Source organism: Haemorhous mexicanus, chromosome 6 (genome assembly GCF_027477595.1).
Source record: "Haemorhous mexicanus isolate bHaeMex1 chromosome 6, bHaeMex1.pri, whole genome shotgun sequence".
In the NCBI taxonomy this organism is placed as follows: domain Eukaryota; kingdom Metazoa; phylum Chordata; class Aves; order Passeriformes; family Fringillidae; genus Haemorhous; species Haemorhous mexicanus.
Genome location: NC_082346.1, coordinates 48,551,118 through 48,573,611, shown reverse-complemented (window position 1 = coordinate 48,573,611; position 22,494 = coordinate 48,551,118). Strand labels below are relative to the sequence as shown.

Below are 22,494 nucleotides of genomic sequence, written 5' to 3'. Positions count from 1 at the left end.
CTTTAAAACCTTATGGTATGTCTGTAAAGATAAATTTCCTTCTGCACAACCAAGAAGGCACTATGTTATCCTAATTTTATTTAATTGGAAGGGGATGGATTTGAAGGGTTTGATGAAACGAGATCAAAGTTTAAAATAGTATCAAAATAATACAAATTACTATAAATCACTTTCTCTCTCTATAAAATGAACTCTGATCAGAGATTGCCACATAAAAAAGAACAGCTGTCACATCTGGCTTTCTCAGGTACATGACTGATTTTAATTATTTTTTTGTGAATTCTAGAATAGTCTGCTACCTGAGGGCTATCCTCTGCATTGCTTGTATGTAACCTCATGCTAAATATTTCATGCCTACCATTTCACCACTTCACATGTCTGTGCAAGACAGATTCTGATCTATACAGGTAACATGCAAAGCAAAGTTTGGCTCAAAGTACATCTTGACAATTTGTGTAGAAGATGTAATTCCAGAGTTATATTGTAGGTTATTTTTTCACTGAAAGAACTAGGTGCTGTTTACAGATTTGGTGTTCACTGCTGAAGACTCTGCTGACAAGGGGCATGAATCTAAAATGCAGCAAACAGAACTGCCATGAGGTTCGTACCACCATCTTCACGAAAAGAGGTTTTGTGTTTAAGAGCAATGCTGGCCAAAACAGTGCAAGGGGAGGTACTGCAGCTGTAGTAGAAGTCCAGCCCCTTGATGCCTTTCATGCCTTAGAAGATCTTTTGAGTGCTTAAGGCTTCTTCCAGGTCCTTTCTGGTACCTTGTGATGGACCCTTGGTGCGTGAGGGACCAAGCACTGAAACTTCAGAATCCCGCATGAAGTACCAAATGTATAGCTAGACTGCAGTTGTTTGTTAGCAAGAACTGTGGCTGCTGGCAATATTTGTCATTATTTTCTTAAAACTCTCCAGTATTGCCTGTTTAAGCCTTTGGCATACTCTTACTTCTTTGTATAACACCTGCAATCCTTTTCTTCATTGTTCCTTACTTCCCTCTTTCACAGGGAAGGCTGGACGTCTGCTTTTCACTGATGAAAAATTAACAGTTCATGTATGCAGTCAGTTCACCATTTACTTGAATTAGCAAAATAAAGAATCCAGAATGCATTCATTTAAATACTTAATTTTTTATATTCCAAAACTTTGTATGTAGTTATTTTTAACCTGGTTTCCTAGGGAAAGATGTTCCTGCAATCATGTTTCAGTAACCACCCACTGTTAATAACTTCAGGAGCCTTTGTGTTGATCACAGACTGCAGGTAGGGCAGAGATCTCAGTTCTGAAATCCACAGCTGCACGAACACAGGCCAGGTAGAAGGGGCAGGATCCAGTTACCAGCTGGTGGGAATGCAGCAGTAATCAAAGTCAGGCCTTACAGCTACAAATGGGAGCATCCACGTGGAAGAGACTTCAGAAGGATGGCAGTGGGGAAAGGGCTGTCAGCCTGGGGGCACTGGTGGGGACCGGCAGCCAAAGCCAGAAGTGCCAGTCCCAGCAAAGGTGCCTTTCAGTCCCATGCCTTTGGTGCTGCTCCTCATGGCTACTTCTTGGCTCTTCTTGACACACTGCTTATGAGAAAGCCTCCAGATTGTGGACTAAAATGCTGCAAAAGAATGTGCCAACTTTTCAACCTGCCTCTTTGTGTGGGCTCAGACAGCTGGCCCTCGGCCCTTGTCTCACTTGTGCACCAGTCCCTCCTTTTTCTTTCTTCCTTGCAGTAGGAAAACCAAAAGCTCATTTTCCTGGATGCTACTGACACCACCATTCATTCATGCCTCTAAGCTCTCTTACCTCTGCCAAGGCATTATGGAATAGCTGTCTAGTTTCTTCAAGAATATACCAGCAGAAACAGAAACATAGCAGGCGTGGATGGGCTTGAGACATGGCTGTGCTTTGGGAGACAGCTGCTGCAGATGCAGCCCTGCGTTGTGAGCAGCTCGTGTTCATGTCTTACGTCATTGCAGAAACACTGTGGTCCAAAGGCTAAGAATGCACCTTTCAACAGAAACTGGTTGCATCAATTTTATCTCAAATCACAGAGTTTATTGCACAAACAAAACCCAAAGTCATCAGGAAATGTGCTTTTCCTGGTAGTGTCTTTTATTCTTTCAGCAGCAAAAATTTGCATTATACTACAGTGTCATCCACTGAAGTAGAACAGCAAAATTCAGGAGCAGCCAATAAATAATTGGTGAAGTTGTCTGTATGAATTATTATATGCTAAATTCAGCTTTTAACAATCTCTTAATTTTATGGTATGAAAAAGAGGGAAGAATTCTGGTGAATTTGGTTTGTCTTTCTCAGTCTTCTTTTGTCTTGTTTTTTAACATTAGATGGATTATTCCTCTTTGGTTTGGAAGCACGCACTTGCTGTGTGGTGTGTGGATCGAGTCTTGCAACATGGCACATATTTGGGAATGATGCTGTTGGGAAATGGCATTTTCAGTATAGATAATTGCAGCAGGAATTCTGCTTTTGAGGTATCTTCAGACTTGAAGGTGAACATAAGTTGGTAAAGCTGCTTTTTCTTTGGAAAATGTTGACCTGTCCAGAAGACACAGGCACCTTTTATATTCAGTCTGCTGCAGCTGCTTCAGCTTCAGTTTGACACCCACTACACTGTTTCTCTGTTTACTGTTTTAGCAATTAAATAATAGAGTAGTCACCTTTAGAAGAGTGCTTGCAGCTACTCACAGAAAAGTAGTACATACTTAAACAAATAAAAAGTCCCTTTTTTAAATTCTGCAGCCAAGTGAATTTCTGTTTGGCTTAAGCAGATTTTGAAATCCTGTCTGCGTCATTTGTATTGTTAATATAATACAGGGCTTTATACCACATTACATTACTGGGAATAGATTTGAAATATATAAAGATCAAAAATACAGATATTTTTAACAGTGGTAAGTAATTTTCTGTCATAATAGCCAAAATAAAGTGCCATGAAGCTATTAGTAGTAAATTAATTTTTTTGTATGTAATTTGATATAAATACTGACAAGCTGAAAAAACCCCCAACTCCAAACAACAAATGCATACTCATTAGTCATTCAGTTTAGCAGCACAGAGGCAGCAGTCAGCTAGGGTGTGCGTTTTTATGTCTGCTTCAATTGCACACTTCATTTGTTTGGACATGGCATAGGCGGCTTTCTCTGTCACACGGCATCACTGCACGATTAGCAAGTTGCGCCCCAGGGCAGCTGGGACGCTTTGCTGGGGCAGATGTTCTTTTCAGCTTATTCAGTGGCCGTTGTGGGGTTGTTTACTGTTGTCATAGATACCTGCATTTCCATAGCAGGCGAGCTGTTGTGTGTGAAGCAAGTGAATATAGTTATAAAAGGATCATATTTTGTTCTGTCTCTATAACTTACCATCTGTCAGCTGACTTTTCATGATGGATTCAGAAACCAGTTTAAGAATAACAGCAGCCAGCTGATCATTTTTGCTTATATTAAAGTGACAATGGACAAGAATGCAAATAAATTGATGCTTCAATGAAATGCTAGTTTCTTTGTTTTTTTTTCTTAATTGCAGCAGTTTGTCTTCCAACACTTTCTCAAACTTTGCTGAAATCTTTCTTGACAAATAGAAATGACCAAGTGTCATCTTCTGTACTTGCTCAGGTATTCCTTGTGCTTTCCCACTCCTCAGCTGTCAGCTCATCCCTCTCTGTTGCTTCCAAATTGTGATGTTTCTCCTGCTTTCATAGATCCTTTTGTAATGAAATCTAAATACTATCCACAGAATTAAACAGGGAGTTGGTGAGGCTAACAGCAAAGGTTATCATGCACACACAAGCATAAGTATGGCTCAGTGACATAGATCAGCACTCTGTTTAATAGTAACAATGGGATCACATGCAAGTTTGGGGATAAATTTAATGTGTAGCCAACGAGCCCTCTGAGTGGTGACCTCTCATACCTTTTCACTCAGAGACGTGGTCAAACCTGTAGTTTAGCAGTGGGGGTGAGAAGATTAGCCCAGTTGTAAATAATGTATTTATTGGTTGATTTTTCCAGATCCTGACATTGATGCTGCCACTGCCATGATGCTTTTGAATACTCCCCCTGAGATACAAGCAGGTTGTGAGTAGATATTTCTATAGCATATAGCAACATAGACGTATAAAATTAATATTCTCTTTTATAAGTATACAGCATACCAGATAAAAAGGATGTAATAAAGCAATATAACTTCCCTTGTAGACCCTTGCACACTTCCTTGACCCTTACATGAGTATAATTTTGTGGTTCATATGACATTTGTTACATGAATAATATTAATCTGTGATCTCTTATGTAAAAGAGAGGTTATTGTTATTCATGACATACACTTAAATGAGTAACATACTATTATCCATACTGATAGAAAGACCTGGGGCAACAGCCAGGAGAAAGGCAGGGTGAGAGAGAAAGAGAGCAAGAGAGTGAAGGATACATGGCATATGGTTCTGTTTTCATTTTGTTTTGATTTGACTCCTATAGTGTAAGTTACCACAGCCATCTGGATACTTTCCCTTCACTTGGGCACTGTTTCAGCTCCTTCCTTGCGCACATCCTGTCTGTTTTGTTGGGTTTTTTTTTTTTTTTTCTCTGACTGATGCAAGGTGGTAAGCAGGTGACAAGGAGCAAAGAGAGGTCTCATTTCCTGCCAATACTCTCCTCACTGTTCTGTGACCAGACCTAAGGTTTTAATGCTGTGTATTAACAGAGCACTGAAGAGGCCTGGGCCCCCACTGTACTGGGCTGTGCAAATACTGCAGGAACCATCCTGCCCCACAGAGCTTGCAGTGAAGGTATTACAGGAATCCATAGTGAAATACAGCTGCACAAAAACAGAGAATACAAGAAAACAAAACATATCACTAGTCAGCAAGCATGGTAGTAATGCCAAATGACAGGCAACTGTAAAAAATAAAGGCAGAAGTTAAAATAGAAACCATTACCAAGACTGTCTAGCATCACTGCTATTGTTCTAGCCTGGGCAACCAACTCCAAATTCCAGGGGAAGCCTTGATTTGCACTTTGATACTCTGCCTGGGGAAGAGAGTCAATTACCATCAAAGCATTTCCCATGCAGCTGAGGAAAGCTATTGTCAGCCTGCTTTGTGACCCTGCCAGAGGAATGCTTCTTGAGAAGCTGCTCTCAGGAGAGTGTGCTGTACCAAGAAACTGTTCTGGAAAGAGAAGAGTGGTCCTTGTCCTCCTCTCCTAAGCAGCTTTCAGGAACTGTGCATGGTAAAAGGGCAAGCAATACCTGCTGTGTGTAGGTAGGAAAAAGGGAAGATTTTATTGGGAAGAAGAGGTTAGGCTTTGTAACGGATTAATTAGCTTTACGGTTTTAAATGACCATTTTAAATTCCACACCCTTGTGTGAAACACTGCTAACAATCACAAATCAATTCTAAAATCAGCTTCTGCTTTTATATGAAATCTTGAAATGGTATCTGACAAACATTAGTTACCATTTACCCCAATTCCACCATTCTTTAGTTTTCATTCAGAAAAACAAAAAGGGCATAGTAAAAGAGTCAAATACTGTTATTAGGATTATTTTGTGTTTGTGTAGGTTTTACTGTATAGACCCATAAAACTGATTGTTCACATTACTACTAAAGGTTAGGAATATGCAATTATAGTTAGAGTGTTAATGTCAGAAATCAGATTCTCAATTACTAACATCTTGCAGTATATTCACAGACCAAATAAAGGCAGAAGTTCAAAGTAGCCAGCTGTGTACAAGTTTCTACTGAAACCTGCAATCCAGCTGGCACCAGGAGTTAAAGCATGAAAGATACTGTGATATGCTAAAAGAGGGCATGTAGGAACATAGATTTAATACTTTTTGCTTCAGTTTATTGAAGTTGTGTTTCATTGGGTTTTGTAGGTTTGTGTTTGAAAAGAAACAGCAATTGAAACACCCACTTCCTTTAGAAGCAGCTATCACAAGTTACAAATACTTGGGATTTTTATTTGTAGTCAGTTCATGAATATTAATTGCAAAATATTTGACTTGCACTGAAAACTGTATCTTGACCTGCAAGGCACTGAGTACTGTCTGGGCCATCTTGGGCAAGTTGCATCAAATTTATGGGCCTGTTTCTCTCTTGTGAATCTAATTTGGAGAGAGGACAGAAGAAAACAGGATGGTGAACAAATGGTAGAACTCAGTTTAGAACTCATGGGTACTAAACCAGTGAAGTTTAGAACTCATGGGTACTAAATCAGTGAAGTCCTTGAGTTAGTTTTGTACAGCTGGTTTTTGTACAAAAAATTCTTAGCACTTCAGTTCCTACCAGTGTCTTGAAAGTGAACGTTGCTAGCTGTCATTACACTCCTGCTCCTAAGAGTGTGGCATCCTGGGCATGTCATTGAATCTTGCCAAACCATGATGTTTTGTCATGATTAAAACGGGAGATAGGTTTTGGTGCTTTTGCAGTGTGTTTGAATTCCTGAGATTCAAGTCACTGGAAGCGTGTAAGCAGCAACACCTTCTTAATTGGTGAGGTCATTTTGAACTTTGAGCCACTTGCTTTTACGAAGGGATGAGTAAAGAAGGGACAGTGTTAGTGTATGGCTGCTACTGCTAGTGAACAGTGCTGTGGTCAGAGGGATTATCCTGGAAATACTGATTTAATTCAAGAAGCTTCTCAGTGCTGTTACACATAGCTCCAAGTTCATGCATAGTCCTTTGCCCGTTGCTATATAATTTGTGAATTGCACACAAATGCAAGTACATTGCTCAATCTAAAGTTTAATACTGCAAACAGCTATTAAACAGTGCTCACAGAAAGGATTTGGGTAGAAACCAGGAAACTGAGAGTCTTCCCAGCTGTGACATCTACCTACTGGTTTCAGTACTCTCATCACCACTCAATTGGTTGGGTTGGCTAGAAAGTGGTGGCCTTCAGAAAACTTAGCAACACTGGTTTTGTGAGTGGCTCCTTATAGAAGACTGAAGTGCTGTGATGTTTAGGAAGATATGAGCGTGGAGTTTTGCGGGGTGCTTCTTAAAAAATAGGTTTTCTAGGGTTTAAACCAGTGTCTCTCTGATTTTGAAGTCTTTATTAATCTTCGTCTCAAAACATATAAAACCCAGACTAGATACATATACTGTAATTTTGGTGGGAGGAGAAGTAATTCCTTAAAGAGATCTAGTTTACCTCTATACTTCTAACATTGTACCCCAATAAAATTTGCTTTTTAAACTAATGCAAGTGGATTGTATATGAGAAAGATACAAATGCAGGAATGAAGACCAAAAAAAATTGCCTTAATGACAGTCCAAAATTCTCCAAATAGGATAAAATAGAACATGCCGTTTTGTTGGGACATTTTTATTGTACATGAAACTTGATCGATGTAATGTTCTATTTGTACTGCTTATGGACAAGTCACTTATTACAACTGAGACAGCTTCCAGCCTAACTTTGAGTATCAGAAAATAATAAATTCTTGAATGTAAAATGTTTCATAAAGCTATTTTTACTGACAATTTTGTATTAAAGCAAAAACTAGGAAAAGACATTTTCATAATGTTCAAACTTTCTGTTGCTGGATTTTGGTTGGGATTTTGTTTTGGTTTGTTTTACTTTGGTGTTTAATATTAAGCCATTAATGGGATGAAATAAATTTGGAAAGAAAGCTTACTTTTATGAAGTACTTTCTACTTCTTCCTGCATACTCCTCGTAATAATTTTAGAAAAAGTAAAAATAGGATAGGATTATCAGGATACATTTGTCTCCCCCACCTCAATTTTTGTTTAGAATAAATGGTTGTTGGATGCATCCTAGATTCATAGTTTGTAAGGACTACAGAGTATGGAATTTAAAAGCTGTAAAATTGTCCTAGAGCCGTAAAATACAAGTTGGGCAGATGTCATCAAATTTCTGCCTGGGATTAGATCGCTGAATAAAGTTACACATTTGGCAGAAAACATTTGCTTCTGATGTCCCATCCACTATAGATCATCAGCAATTTCCTACTTTCAGTTCTTGTAGCCTGATCTAAAGAGTTCTGCTAAACACTGTACTGAAAGAAAGCTTGGCAGAAAAGAGCTGAAGCTGACAGATATTAGCCAAAACTCAGTACCTCTTGTCTATGATGATTTCTTCTGTGCTACAGAAGCTGGGTGAGGGAGGAGAGCCCTGAGATGAATGCATGTGCTGTATGATGACAGAAGAGGCAAAGAACCAGTCTGTCCCTACAGGATACACTCACACATACCACTTCTTTAAAATTCATTTCTCAGTAAATACTGTTAAGTCTTCCTTGCTAAGTATTGGCTACCTTGAGCTAGAGAGTTTAATGAAGTGTATGTTTGTTTCCTAGATCACACAAAGAACATGTTTTTTACCAGTTCATTGTCTTGATTGACAACAAGGCTCACTCCTTGCTTATGCTTCATTTAACTTTCACATGCCAACATTTAAGCAAGAAGTTAGTTTCCTTTTCTAGTGAGCTTTTGGGATGTCAGTGTGTCTGGTAACTATCCGTTATTTCATCCTTCTTTTGCATTTCAGTTTTACCAAATTGCTACATTGTTTGTTTGACAGTCTAATCTTCAGGAAAGGTCCCAGTCTGACATGGTTTTTCTGACACTGTTGTGAAGATCTTGGATGAGGTGGTTATCTCAGCCAGAACAGGGCTTGCTTCACCTGCACACCCCTGCAAGTAAGAGATCAGGGTTGAGAGGTGTGATGAAAGTCCATAGTTGGACTAATCTACTCAGCTAATGTGCACACAAGAGCATGCTCTGGATTAAAATAGTCCTGCACTGGCTGTGGAGTGATCTTGTAGCCCTCTACTTACTTTCCACCTACAGACTCTGAGTACAGGCTACAAAACAACACTGGATTTTTGAAGGGCTTCTGTTGGATCCTTTTAACACTATGTGAACATAGTGCCTTGATGGATTCACGTGGTGGTATGTTCTCCTACATGTCATTCACTTTATTGTCTGTTAAACTATAGCATGAAAGTTCACTATAAAAGGAAGCTTCCCCCCCCCACCCCTTGGAGAATTTCAGAGGTGTAGTCTTGATTTTTGACATTGGATGCATTGCTCCACTCCAGTGTTAGCCAGTGGAGACTCAGCTGGCTGAGTCTACTCAGGTTGTGAAATTCCACCAGGGCAGCATAAGATCCAAAAATAATTTCCCCATTCATGCAGCAGATTAGGGGCAGATTCTCAGTACACACTTCGACTCTACTCCAATGAAAGTGTTTCCTGGATTTAAGTTTCCTGAGAGCAGAGTAGACCCTTGAAAACATAGCAGTGATGAAAGTTGAAAGGTGAATAATGATTTTGTCATTTCAGACTCTTTGTGTTTCACTGGGAACATTTTGTGAAAAAGGAAACCTTCATCACAGAGATGCACAGGTCTTCTTGTATTGTTTTCTTGAGCTGAGTTTCTCAGACATAAACGGCTTTCGGCACTTGCTCAGAAAAGGTGTAAATTACATTTCACACTTCTGCCTAGGAATTGGGAACCTGTAACCTGCCTGTACTGTTGGTTAAAGAAGCATTACAAGAGAGGGGTCAGGACTGTAAGGTGTTCATCCAGATTGGCACTGATTGATGATATGGCTTGGAGTAAATTATCTTACCTCCACACCTTGAATCTTCAATCTAAACTATAAATATCTCACCTCAAAGTATGGGTTGGAAACGTAATTAAAGCTTGTAAGGCGTAAATGTATCTTTGGAATAAAAGCATCACATAATTTCAGTAAATAATCCACAACCCTTCAAAAGCACCAAGATGTAGAAATAATTCCTTGAATATAAGTAGCTGCACAAAGTTGGAAGACTACACGAAGGCTGGGAGACTCTGTAGGTACCAGGGACAGAGTAATAGCAGTTTATCCGTAATCTTTTTAAAATTAAGTAATTAATGTTATTTTTGCAAGAATCAGTTTTGATGCTTTAAATGCTCTAAGTAGAGATGAATGAGCAAGAAAGATCAATCTTATGGTAGCACATTGGTAATGTGGATAACTAGAAATTAATACCTTTTACTACTGACATATTTTAATCCTGCTTTTCATTTTAGATTTAGAGTGCTACAGAAGCTGATTTACCAAAAAGTTGGGATGTTGTGGGTTTTTTTCTTTATGGTTTCATATATTTCCTGAAGGGATACACTACATAGTCCAGTGTCTTTCTTCAGTGATCCCTTGCATACAACATTTCTGTTTGTCTGAGTGATGTAGTGGTTGTGCTGAATCATAATTCAGAGAGTCTGAGGAAACAAAACCAAAAATCAGTAGCAATAACACTGCTGTTGCAAGCTGAAATAGTTATTGAATTCTGAGTGATGATTTCATTACCTAGAGCTGTGATGTACTTTAGAGAAAAGTTAGAATCACAGAATCATGGTTAAGACTTCTTTTGGCCTGAATAGTCTTATTAAAGCCTTTCAGTGAGTGGTGGCATGAGGCACAGACTGGCCATGATTGAAGAGAATTTCATAGGCAGGACAAGAGACCAAGTTGTCTCCTAGGGGATATTTTCATAAGACAGCAAACTTCTGTGCTTTCTTTTTTTACAAACATTTTTGCTTCTTGAAGGGAATATGTGGAGGGCGAGGGAGAGTTTGTGTGTGTGTGTGTGTGTGTGTGTGTGTGTGTGTGTATGGATGTGGGAATGTTTTAAATGTGAAGCTTTTGAAGAGAATGTTTCCTGGATGGTGCTCCGTGACTTACAAACCTGCAAAAGGTCAAGGAAAATGAAGGATGGACTCCAGTAAGGGTGTCAATGTATAGAAATCCTAAGTTGTGAGACTTGACAGTGTATTTGTTATAGATATAGGTATAGATACATACATAGGAGTGCAGGGAAAAAAGGAAACTCAGAACTGAGATAAAGAAGGAAAGACGGGAAGCTAATTTTTGAGAATTAGTGAGGAAGCAAAGGGGATGTTCTAAAGAAGCAATGGGAGTTGTCAATAAGGGATAGAGGAGAAGAAAAGTAATAAAATAAGCATCAGTTAACTCTGCCAGGACACCAGGATAATTAGGTAATCTGGGGAAAGAAGAGTTTGGGCGTCAAGGAGCCTGTTGCTCTCTTTTTGCAGTAGCACTTCAGTATGTTTGCTTTGAAGTTTTGCAGTGTATATTTAAACAGTATCAACAGTGCATATGCATAAATGTTTCATTTCAGTATAAAAATATGGTTTGTATCACAGTGAAGAAAAAATTCCCAGATCTTCCTCAGTCAAAACTCCTGGTTCCTTTCTTTTGATGGGACTTTGTAAACATAGAGAAGTCATGTAGTGCAGTATAAAATGTGTCCCTCTTAAAAGTTTCTTGGAATAATCATGCCCATTTGAAATTATGTCTTTTTGTTGATCTTTTGGTGTTCAGCACATTTATCTGTGGCTTTGAATTTTCCTGTTACCTTCGCGTTTCTGCTTAGCCATATCTTTGAGCAGACTGCTTTTTTTTCATGACACTGGTGTTTCGGCCATCTCAAGGTTATGCTGTTGGAACAAATATAATGAGAAATTCAGCTTTTTGAGTTTTAACATGATAATATTGCTCTTCAGTATCTCCAAACCAGAACATTGGAGCAGAGAAAGCCTTACATTGTCCCCTGAGTGAAAGAAGTTTGATCAATTCCTCATAAGCTAGCAATGAAGGGAAAAGTGTACAGAGTATGGAGGTATAAATAGCAAAATGCTATTTAAAATTATTCTGGTCATTGAAAGCTGACCCAAGTTGTTATAAACTAGGTTCTGTAATTTTAGCCATTTGAGGCTGTACTTAAGCACCTAAATATAACTGACCTGTTCTTCAAAGGTGCTCAAAAGCAAGAGTGGGTGTAACACAGTGACAGGATTTGATCGGGAGAGTGATGTGCTCTCACAAGCAGGAGAAAGAAGATTATTTTCCCAGAACTAATCTGTGTGGTCTGGAGTGAAACAAGGTGAGCACCAGGAAAGCAGGAGGGGAGGTGTCAGTCTGGCTTGATGTTTATAGGAAGTTGAAGTGTACCTCAGCAGCTTAGGACTAGCATACTTCTGAGCCTATACTGCTCTGCCTCACAATACAATAGTATTTTGGGGTGTGAGTATTTGAAGTTGGGGATGTAAAGTATATGTGTTGATTCTGAATAATTTTTCTAGTCTCTGTGTAATTTGTTTAAAAATAAATTCTGTGGGTGTATATAAAGTAATATGGTTTACATTTATCTTACAAGTGTTTATATAATATCTGTATATTTAAAAATAATATGAAAAGAGTAATGATCATCATTCTCTTTTTGGACATTCCCTGTGGGGGGAAGTTATGGTGTGAATAATGACTTCTAGTAAATAGAATGTGTGTCAGCTGGTTGGCTGTGGATGTTAAAGAAGCAAGTTCTGGTGGAGGCTGTAGTGAGGTGACTGTGCCAGCCTGAAGGGACGTAATAGCAGTGCAGACAAATGCTATTACATGCAAGTAGGTCCCTGATGAGGGCCTAGACTAAGAACTCTTTGGTAGTCTTGCATCTCACAGTGGGCAGAAAAATCCTGAGACTTGCTAAGGACACTCTTGCTGTGGTGGTGCCTGACTAGAGCTTCTCTGCTACTTGTTCAGCTGTCTGCCCTGGGCTGAGCAGTGTACAGAAACATGCCTGGGTAGAAAGCAAGTACTCGGGTGCAACCTAAAATCTTGTTGGCCAGAGCTGCAGTTTTTGATGTAGAGCCAAGTTGAACAGCCCAGTGAAATGTCTTGTCTGTAGTGGTCAGTACTGAGGAGTTTGGTGTCAGTGGCACCAGCACGTGTTGGGTGAGGGAGGCTGGGCTGTGACCCAGCCGTGTGCAGCAGGCACGGGACTGCTGCCAGGCTGCATGACAGGGTCATGGACAGCCAGAGGCAGGGCCTAATTAGTGCTATGGACATAATGTCTTTTCAGCCTCTTCTCATTCTCTTCCTGCTAAATACATTTTTGTAGTTAATATTTTGTTTTGCAGAGATGGGGGGGCCAAGATATTGCTGCTCAGAAAGTCAACTAGGATGATAAAAAGCTGTCAGCTGTGATCTTGCAGTGAAATACTTGTGTTCTGTTTATCTGTAAGGGGTCATTGTTTGTTTTTGGAGACAAAATAGTTACATCTGTGCTCATAGCTGGTTTTGACTCTAAGCACATGCATTCGCAGCAGAACAGCAATTACAAAACAAAAGTGATTCATTTGTACAAGGAATGATCTGCAGCAACTAGGTCAGGCAGTGGCTTTGGCAAGCCACGTTATCATTGTTTGCCATGAAAATAGCTTTGGAAATAGAATGGCTCAGAAGACTCGAGGCTGAGGTGTCCAAGGTAAGCAGCGTACTGCACGAGCCTCTCTAATGGTTTTCCAGTACATTGAAAAGCTCAAGTTCCACATTTTGCTCCTGTACTTTTCTAACTTTTCCCTTAGAAGAAAAAACATTCTGTGTTTTGTTTTGTTTTTAGTTCCTTCGGGAGTGATACAAAATGGAGCTCGAGTACTGAGTAGAGGAATATTTCCTGGAGCCAGGCCATTGCCAATCAACCCTATAGGGAGCATGGCTGTTGCAGTAAGGTAAGATTGCATCATTGTGGGATCTGTATGAAATAAATCATAATTTTGCAAAAAATGTAAAAGTGTATGTGAGCTCTGGGTATTTTGCTGCTTTGCAATGCTTCTGAGGTTCTAAATGAAATAAAATTCTGCCACCTAAAATTCTTGGGATATCATCCTTAGCAAGATAGTCATGGAATATCTGTCTGATGCATGGTGGTTTGTGAAAAACCCTTCTATTTTCACTAGCAAATTGCAGGCAGTTAGTGGTGAGAACCTCCTATAGTGGCCTGTTTTACTAAGTGCAATTGCTTTTTCCTGCTCCTCCCCTCTCTCCCTTTTCTTAAAGACTTTTTCCTGCATTAAATACCAGAGAGAAGAGTATCAATATTAAAGCAAATCCTGAAAGCTATTTGAATGCAGAACTGTCATTTTGTTATTAACTTGGATCTTTGTGAGGCAGTTTCTTTCACGACAGTTTTATTTCAAGGTTATACTGAAACATTCAAGGGTAAAATGTTGTTTAAGATGCTCAACTATCAAGAAGCAGGGCAGTAAGAGACATCTAGTGATGGCAGTAGGAACTGTGGTTCAGTGGTTTGTTTTGCTTAAAGCAGTGCTGGCTTATTGGTGGAAGAACAATTGGCCCCGGGTGTAGCTCCATTTTCAGTCAGTCACAACAGAGATTAATTTGGTCAAGTGTACTGCCAGTGCCCTCCTCTTTCAGAACTCTCAGTATCTGCAAAAGCTATTTCAGCTCAGGCAGTTGGGTATTCTGGGTGGGGTTTCATAATTAGTGCTGACCTCACTTCATGGTGCTGTTCCAATTACACTCTCTTTTCTCAGGAAAGGGCTGCAAGGCAGTGAAATAAAGTATCTAGGTAGGTCTAATTCTATCACTGTTTACATGGGTTTGTTTTTTTTTTTTATCCCTTTTCAGAATCAGTGTTCTAGCCCCTTGGGTGCAGTATTTCTATCCAGTAAATGGAGAGAAAGATAGAGAGAGCCTATGACATTCACGTAGTCTTGATGCCTGAAATGCATAGAGGGGAAGACACTCATTGGAATAAAATCCATATTTTTTGATTAGCAAGTTCTTCAGCTGTTTTTCCCATTTGCTACACGAAGGGATGCAACCCCAAGGGTCATCCTCCAGAATTCTGCAGACTTCCTCTCCATCTCTCTTTACCACAGCTTGGCCTTGCTGGCAGCAAGGGTCAGCTCTCTTCATCAGCTTTGCCACTGGCTTCACCCAGGACTTGTAATCTGCTCCAGTGGGGATTGCAGAGCCATAGGACTACTGGATCATTAATTATATATAATTTTTATGAGGTTTTCAAGCTAAATGGAGGATATAGAGGTCCCAATATTCTCTCTAGAGTTTATCTGTATTTCCTGCTTAGACTCTGTTTCATAATCAGAATTGACTCATGGAGGAAATAAAATTGTTTTACTTCCAGACCACTTGAAAACTTACTTCTGTGTAGGCATCCTCAAAATGCTGTATTGTAAATCTGTATCTAGTTGAATTTTATACATTTTCAAAGGACTGTTTCTCATGTCTTTTTTTCCCAGCAGGTAGAGAACAGGATCTTTACCAGCTCCCTGTTAATGTAGATATGGGAAATTAGGGATTTTACCCCTCCCTTGCTTACGTTCTTTTTGCTCTGTCTCACAGAAAAGTATTTCTCATTAGTTAATGCAGACATTTCTAATTCTTTTTGTTCTCTTCTCCAGCCTTAGGCAGTATTAGAAATAGCTTGCTATGAATATATTCCTGGTGTGCATAATGTCTGCTCATATTGAAAATCTCCTGCAATATCCCCTCTTTTAATTCTTGAAAGGCAGAGGGAGACATGGACAAGAGGCTTTGAAAGCTTTTGAGAAGTCAGGGGACTCTCTTCAACAGAGCGAGTTCAGCAGGCAGTTTTGTCTTGTTTCCCTCAGGGATAATACTATTCAGAATTTCTTTGGGAAGAAGATCAATCTAGATTCACAATGCCTCTTAGAACATCATCTGGTCCTTTCAAAACTGGATACCTCTGTTATCAGTTCCTGTGAAAATTGCACTGTTTCTTGGTGCCAACCCCTTCAGATGCACAAGACTAAACAGGACCTGTCATGTTGAGCTTTCATGGTGTCTCAAGAGAATAACTTCTGCTTATAATGTGCAGCAGGGGAAATTTACCACAGCATCCATACAGCCTTCTTTAGCAATTTAAGAGTAGGTGGACTGCTCAGATTGAGCTGTCATTCCTGCACAGAGGATGACGGTCCAGTCAGGCTGGCCGGGGATGTTTTCAGACCTGTTCAGGTGCAGGAAGGTTGATTTTCCCCTCTGGCTTTTACCAGGAGGGAGGTTTGGGCAACCATGGTAGGTGGTACAGTCTCCTGATAAGTTTTCTGCTGAAATTGTGTGCCTCTGCCTGTATATTGAGAAGCCAGACAGCTTCTTTCTACGATTTTTTAAATCAAATGTCTGTTATTGAGAAGTGTTCCTTTGGTGCTGTAAATGAAAGTCCTAAAGCCACCTGAAGAAGGTAGTTTTCACCATTCTTATAGGGGACCATTAGCATTTTCTTGGTAGCAGACAGTTGCATAATAAATTAAACCTCATAACTGTTTAGTTACCATATGTAGGAATCACAGGTTCCTCTGTAAGATTCTGGTCTTGGCACTTCCTTGCTGTCTGAGCTGTTTATTTCATTTTGTGTTTTATTTCCTCAATATCGTAATGGTCTTTGGTTTAGTTGTCCCCCAAGCTGGTGCAAATAGCTTGTTGTATGTTGTTCTGTTGTGCAGTGCCATTAGTGCCAAAACACAGTAAGAAAAAGTGTGGTCTTGGGTTAAACTTGTATTTATGTGGGGTGTTTTGGCTGATCTGTTGTTCAGAAAGGAGGCCAAAACTATAGCATTGGACTAAGAAGCTGAAGTCTGTGATTTCTGATGTGTTAACTCCCATCAGTAGAAAAGTTTACTGTGCTGTTCGTCTTCAGCAGTGTGACTGAATGCATTGACATATTTTGTTCCTGTACAAGGTATCAGTGTGTTGCTCTTCCCTTGTAATTACATGCAATTACTTTATATTTTATATATAAAATAAGGTACAATTGAATTAAGTCCTTTGGGTTAAAAAACCCTTCTGGAAATTATTTAACAAAGATGATCCATGAATAAAGAATTGCAGTTGAGGAGATCATCATTATTTTGTAGTGCATTTGGCCTAAATTGCACAAATAGGCCTTTCATTCTGAACTAATCTACAAATGGAAAGGCATCCCACACTATTTTTACTTTTAAAATCATCCTCTGGTGTTAAATCTCCACAGCAGAGCATAATTGGATGTGTTTTGACAGTAGCTTTTTATTTACTTTATTCACGCCACTTTTAGCTTGTTTACCATCCATATTTTCCATGTTGTGGCTGACAAGTCTCAGACCCACCCAAAAACAGCAGGGAAAAATAACGCTTCAAAGCTGCACAGCGTGTAGCATGTCTCTAGCATGAGATCCATCGTATTTTGGGGATATTTTTGGCAGACCATTTCCCTATATAGCTCCCTGAGAGAATCTAAAAGCAAATGCAGTGGCAGTCTGGATATGTAGAGGATAGTGACTGACAGAGCCAGTAGTTCCTTACATACAGCAAGGATTTGGTTGGGAAAGTGAGCTCTTGCTCTTCCCATCATCATCCATTGGAAAATACCTTTTAAATGTTTTCCTAGGAGGACTTCTGGGTTGCTTTGGTAGGGATGGTCTGTGTCAAAGTGGCCAGTGCATATGACATTCACATGTCTTGGCAAGCACATGTCTTGGCAAGCTTTTACCATATGTAATCACCTTCCACAGGAGTCAGGTATGACCTGTTACATCAACACTTGGGAAGAGCACAAGCTTGGAAGTTGATCTAACATTTGAGATTGTGTAACGTCAACTTCACCATGATATTTGTCATTTTCTGCAGTTACCCATAGTGTGTGTGTGATTTATGACTGTGTCCAAATCCTGCTGCTGTGCAGTAGAACTACTGAGCCTAAGCCTCTCATATGCCTAATGTGGACAGATCCACTGAGGTGAGGTTGATGGAAATTCACCCCACAGAGAATCTTACCAGCTGTTTAGCATAGGCCTTGTAATTTGGTTCAGGTTATTTTGCAGAAGATGTTTTACAAAATATCCTTGGTAATTTTTTTAATAATATTTACTTATATGCTACATATGCCTAGGTAATAGGTTAGATTACTTTTGGTACTGTTTGTTAGAAATACCTTGGGTTTTAAATTACTGCAGGTTAAAAATAAAAATTAATGGGAAATCACGTGGGTTTTTCCCCACTTTATCCAATTCTTCTTCACCAGCTTCTTCTCTGTCCTGGTTTTGGCTTGCGTGGAGTTCATTTTCTTCCTAGTAGCCAGTACAGAACTGTGTGTTGGCTTTAGTAGGAGAATAATGTTGATAATCTGCTAATGGTTTACTTACTGAGCAGAACTTGTCCCAAGTCAAGGACTTTTCAGTTTCCCATGCTCCGCCAGTGAGCCGGTGCACAAGAAGGGAGCTGGGGCAGGGCAGGTGACCTGAACTGGCCAAAGGGATATTCCATACCATAGAGCATAAACTGGGAGAGTTGGCAGGGTGGAGCTGATCACTCCTGAGGGGTGGATTGAGTTGGGAGCAGTTGTGTTGTGCATCCCTCATCTTTCAAACAAGCTGAAAGACAACAAAAAGTAGGTAAGGTTTGTTAGTGTTGCATTTTGGGGTACCAGAGTGCAACACTAACAAACTTTACCTACTTCATCTTGAGTAGATGTGAAAATACCTGTTCTTCTGCTATTAATGCCACAATTCCTTATGCAGCTCCTGATCACTGGGGCATGACAAGAGCGGCTTCTGTGCTTAACCTTATCTGAAGATGGAAAATGGTTATTTAGGATTATTTGCACTTCAAAATTATAGAGCAATTACTAGATTATTCCTTGGGCATAGCTTTTATTATTGTGACTTTATTTCTCATGCTGGCTTTATTTTTGCTTCTATTTTCCTCCCTTGAAGCAGCCATTCAAGCAGTGAATAAATAAAACAAACATTGCATGTGCAGAGTAGATGCCAAAGCATAAGTAGAATTATTATCATTCACTTACATTATCTGTGAATTACTATTGTTGCTTAGATAAAGGAATTGGTAGGTATTTCCTTTCATAAACTCTTAATTGTATCTTTGTAGTGCTTACCACTGGTGTGATCAGATTAACAAACCCCAGATCATCCCACCTGCATTGCATTCCCCTCCCCACCTGTAACGGGCAGGATGAGTTATCCTCGGGAGCCAAAGGAATCCTTTAGTAACTAAAGGACAGTAATGCTGACTGGCTTGATTATTCTTTCTTTGCAAAATGCACGGGGCTCCATTTGGTTTAATTTCAGATCTGCTGCTGATACTGCTGGCAGTTCATGAAGTGTATTTACTGTGGTCCTTTGCATACAATTTTTCTCTGAAGTACCTTTGTAAGAGCTTCTGTCACTATTGTGAGCAGCTCACTGTTGACTTTTAACTCAGTAACCCCTGACAGAATCTCATTGTAGAGCAAGTGAGCACCACTTACATTTCATATGCTTGCTCATCCTTCTGTCTGCTAGTCTGTAGTGGTTTTAAGAAGCAGCTCAACTAGCTGTAGCCAAAAGTTCTGGCTGTTCTGAATTTCCCTTTGAAATAAAAAAAGTAGGTTTTTTTTCTTTTTTTTTGCGAACCTGGAACATGTCAAAATCTACAAACCCAGCTTACCTTTACTGTTTTTGTTGTGTCTTCTAACTGTGTGCTTCCAGTTACATCTAAAAACTGTCATCTGTGGGTACACAGTATCTGTCATCCAGAAGGATCAGAGGTAGATTAAGGTGATATTTAAACTCCACATAGGTTTTCTTTGTTCATCAAAGGAATATACCTGTCTCCAGTGTGAAATGCAGTAAGTTTTTTTCAGCAAAACCTTTGCCATTTTGCAAACAGAATGTGATTACCTATCTTTCTTTCAAGCTAGCAGAGAAATTTAAGGAAGATATGCCTGTACTTGGTAAAATGACAGACTCACTTTTGTCTCCTCCTGAGGAAGGCCTCTCTGAAAGGCAGAGGCACTAACACTATGCAAAGGACATTATTTCCTCTAACTTGAGACCCAGCTGCCATGAGTCCTGTCTGGCTTCTGATGACATTGGTAGAAGAATTCATATCCATTAACAATGGGAATGAAGTCAGACTTTCAGAAGTCCAAACTTCCATCTGCACTGCTTGAGGATTGTGTCATTGTGCTACAAACAAATGGAAATATTCTAAAAAGAATCTGTGCACATTGCTTTAGGCTGAGATCCCTCAAGCAAATAAGATAGTCCATGTCAGTAGGATGAAAAGCTCTAGAGACTGTCCCATCAACTTTCCTGAAGGAGCAAGCCACTACTTTAAAACATGAAAATATGTCAGTTTCTGGAAATTTTGAAATGAAGTTCTGAACAAAAAAGGGGAAAACAAAGTGAGAGTTACAATTAGAACTGTGAGCAAAAATAGATGGAGCTAGCCAAAATCTGTGTCCTGAAACCCAGGAGAGTTCTGTCCACTAATGGTCTAGATTGAACTACATAAATCACAAATTCATTTCATAGTGAATATATGATTGTCTAAGAGCAGTGTAGAACTTGAGAATGTCTCAGAAGCATGTGTGGAATATTAATTGTTTAGATATTAGTTCATTCAGCTCTTACTAATCTACTAATATCAGTTACAAGTAATTTATCTAATGTTTGAGCTATTGCATATTAAGATACAGATCAGATTTACTTTCAGGATACATGACTTTTGATGTTATGAATATCCTAAAGCATTCTGCCTGTATAACTTTTTACTTTTCTGCAAATATCCTTTGCTAATTCTCTCCTTGACCTGCTTTCTCTTCCTTTTGTATTTCCTCAAGCAGAACTGGTTGGAAATCTTTCAAAATGTAAGTGAAACTCAAAGATTTTTCTGAGATACAAATGCTATCCATTTCCTGACCAGTTCCACTTTCTTCTGAAGTGTATTGGTATTTTCTTTTCTCCCTTTTTTTTTCTTTTTTAAGCAATTCTTTTTTTGCAGCTCTTTGTAAACTTCTGTTTTTCTTTACCAGCATCTCTGCTTGCACTCACTGTGGGATGCCAACCTCACAGTATCCCCTCCCCTGGGACATCCCTCTCTACTCCCTGGGCATTTCATTCTATTTTTATGCTGATTTGGAGGAATTGGGATCTGGAGTAAGTCCCATGGGCAGAGCTTTTGAATCCAAATGATAGCCCCTTTACATAAAAGGCAACACTAGAGACTCAAGAGCAGGGTAAATCAGGGATGCCTCTTTGGCACGTGGTTGCTGTGCTGCTCGATGGAGCTGTGGCTTTCCTTTCACTGACAGTCTCTTGGTACAAACTCACAAGAATAGATCTAAATAGCATAAAAATGGGTGTCTTGGTTCAAATCACATCCATTAGAAGCCTTGTTCACTTGCAGTCAGTAGGAATTTCATTTGAGTTCCCACCTATTCTGTCCTGTATTTGTTTCCTTGGAGCAAGAATTGATTGTTATTTTTTAATGGAAAATTACTAGCGTGTGATTTTTAGTAAGCCATATTGCTCTGACTTTTAGCTGCCTTGTAAAATCAAGTAAGTTTAATTTTATGCTAATTTATGATAATTTTTAACATCTTTAAATGTAAATTTACCCTAAAAATGAAGAATCTGTCACTTAAAATGCATCACATGCTTCCTTGTAATGGCTGATCTTAAGGAGTTGGTTATAAATTCACCTTATAACTAGCTTAGTATGGATGATTTCTTATTCTAAGCATTTGGCATCCTCTAATGACAACCCCTGCAGTTGCAAGCCATCACAGAGTAAATGCAGCTGGCTTGCTATACAATCATGAATGACATTGCACTTAGTTATTAATAATTGAAGGAGCTTTGTGTATTCCTTCTGGGTTCTATATGGAATTTATGGATCATACATCTACTCAGAAAGCTAGGCAAAAGTAATTTTGTTGAGCAAAAGAGGTTGGCAAGAGGCTTTCTTTGCTAATAAGTGTACCTTCTATTCTCTACATTTCTTTGAAAGCACTGTAAATAACATTTGGAATGACTGATGAATTTGCTGCCTTCTAGCATTGTCCTGTCACTGGTCCATAAATGCAAGGGACTTTCTTATCTCAGCGAGCTCTTGCAGACAAGGCCATTTAAATGAACAGGAACTGTGGAATTACATACCACTCTTATTTTTCCCACCTTTCAACCTTACCTTTCAGAAATGGGTAATAGTCTGCTGTTTCTTGTGTAAGGAAACCATACATGAGGTCCATTGCCTGAAATCTAAAGTACTTTCCCATTTTTTAAAGTAGAAGAGCAGTAATACTCTGGACTTGCCACTTTGCCATTGCTCTTAAGAAACATCCATGTTCAATGTGTGCCTTTAAGAAAGAGGTTTAATCCAACACTGCCCCAAGTGTGCAAAAGCACTCCAATGGTAACACAAAGATGGCAAGTTTAAATCAGGTTATCAAGTGATAGTTTAAACAGCTTGCTTATTTGTTGGATTTTTTTTAACTGACAGAGAGGTTCAAGGCTGGTAAACTGGCAGGTGGCAGTGATGATGGCTTTACTCAGTGAGGAGCATCCTTATTTTCTCCTTTTCAGCAGGAGTTTTGCATGGCACAGAATCAGTGCCTTCTTTAATAGTATTGTAAGCATTGTATTCTGTTTTTTAAAGTCAGTGGCAATGCTCTAATACTTTTCACTCCTAAAAAAAAATAAACCCTGTTCATTTTTAAACACATCATGCTGCAGTAGTTCCCACTGCACAGGGTGCCATAAAACCAAAGGAGAAAATGACAGCTTCTAGAGCAAATCCAGATTTATTTTTTCAACTGCTTGTTTTTGAACACGTTTTAATATT

General features: G+C 39.3%; 1 protein-coding gene across 6 annotated transcripts in view; it reads left to right on the top strand.

Annotated features, from left to right (window-relative positions):
- FOXN3 (forkhead box N3) overlaps positions 1-22,494 on the top strand; it is a 206,285-nt gene that overhangs the window by 175,737 nt on the left and 8,054 nt on the right. For 4 of the 6 annotated variants that reach the window (XM_059850127.1, XM_059850124.1, XM_059850126.1 and 1 more), the window contains 2 exons: positions 4,026-4,091; positions 13,448-13,556. In XM_059850127.1, the coding sequence (XP_059706110.1) occupies positions 4,026-4,091; positions 13,448-13,556 (175 nt within the window). The remainder of the gene's footprint in view (positions 1-4,025; positions 4,092-13,447; positions 13,557-22,494) is intronic. The other 2 variants (XM_059850128.1, XM_059850130.1) reach the window with 2 other exon arrangements.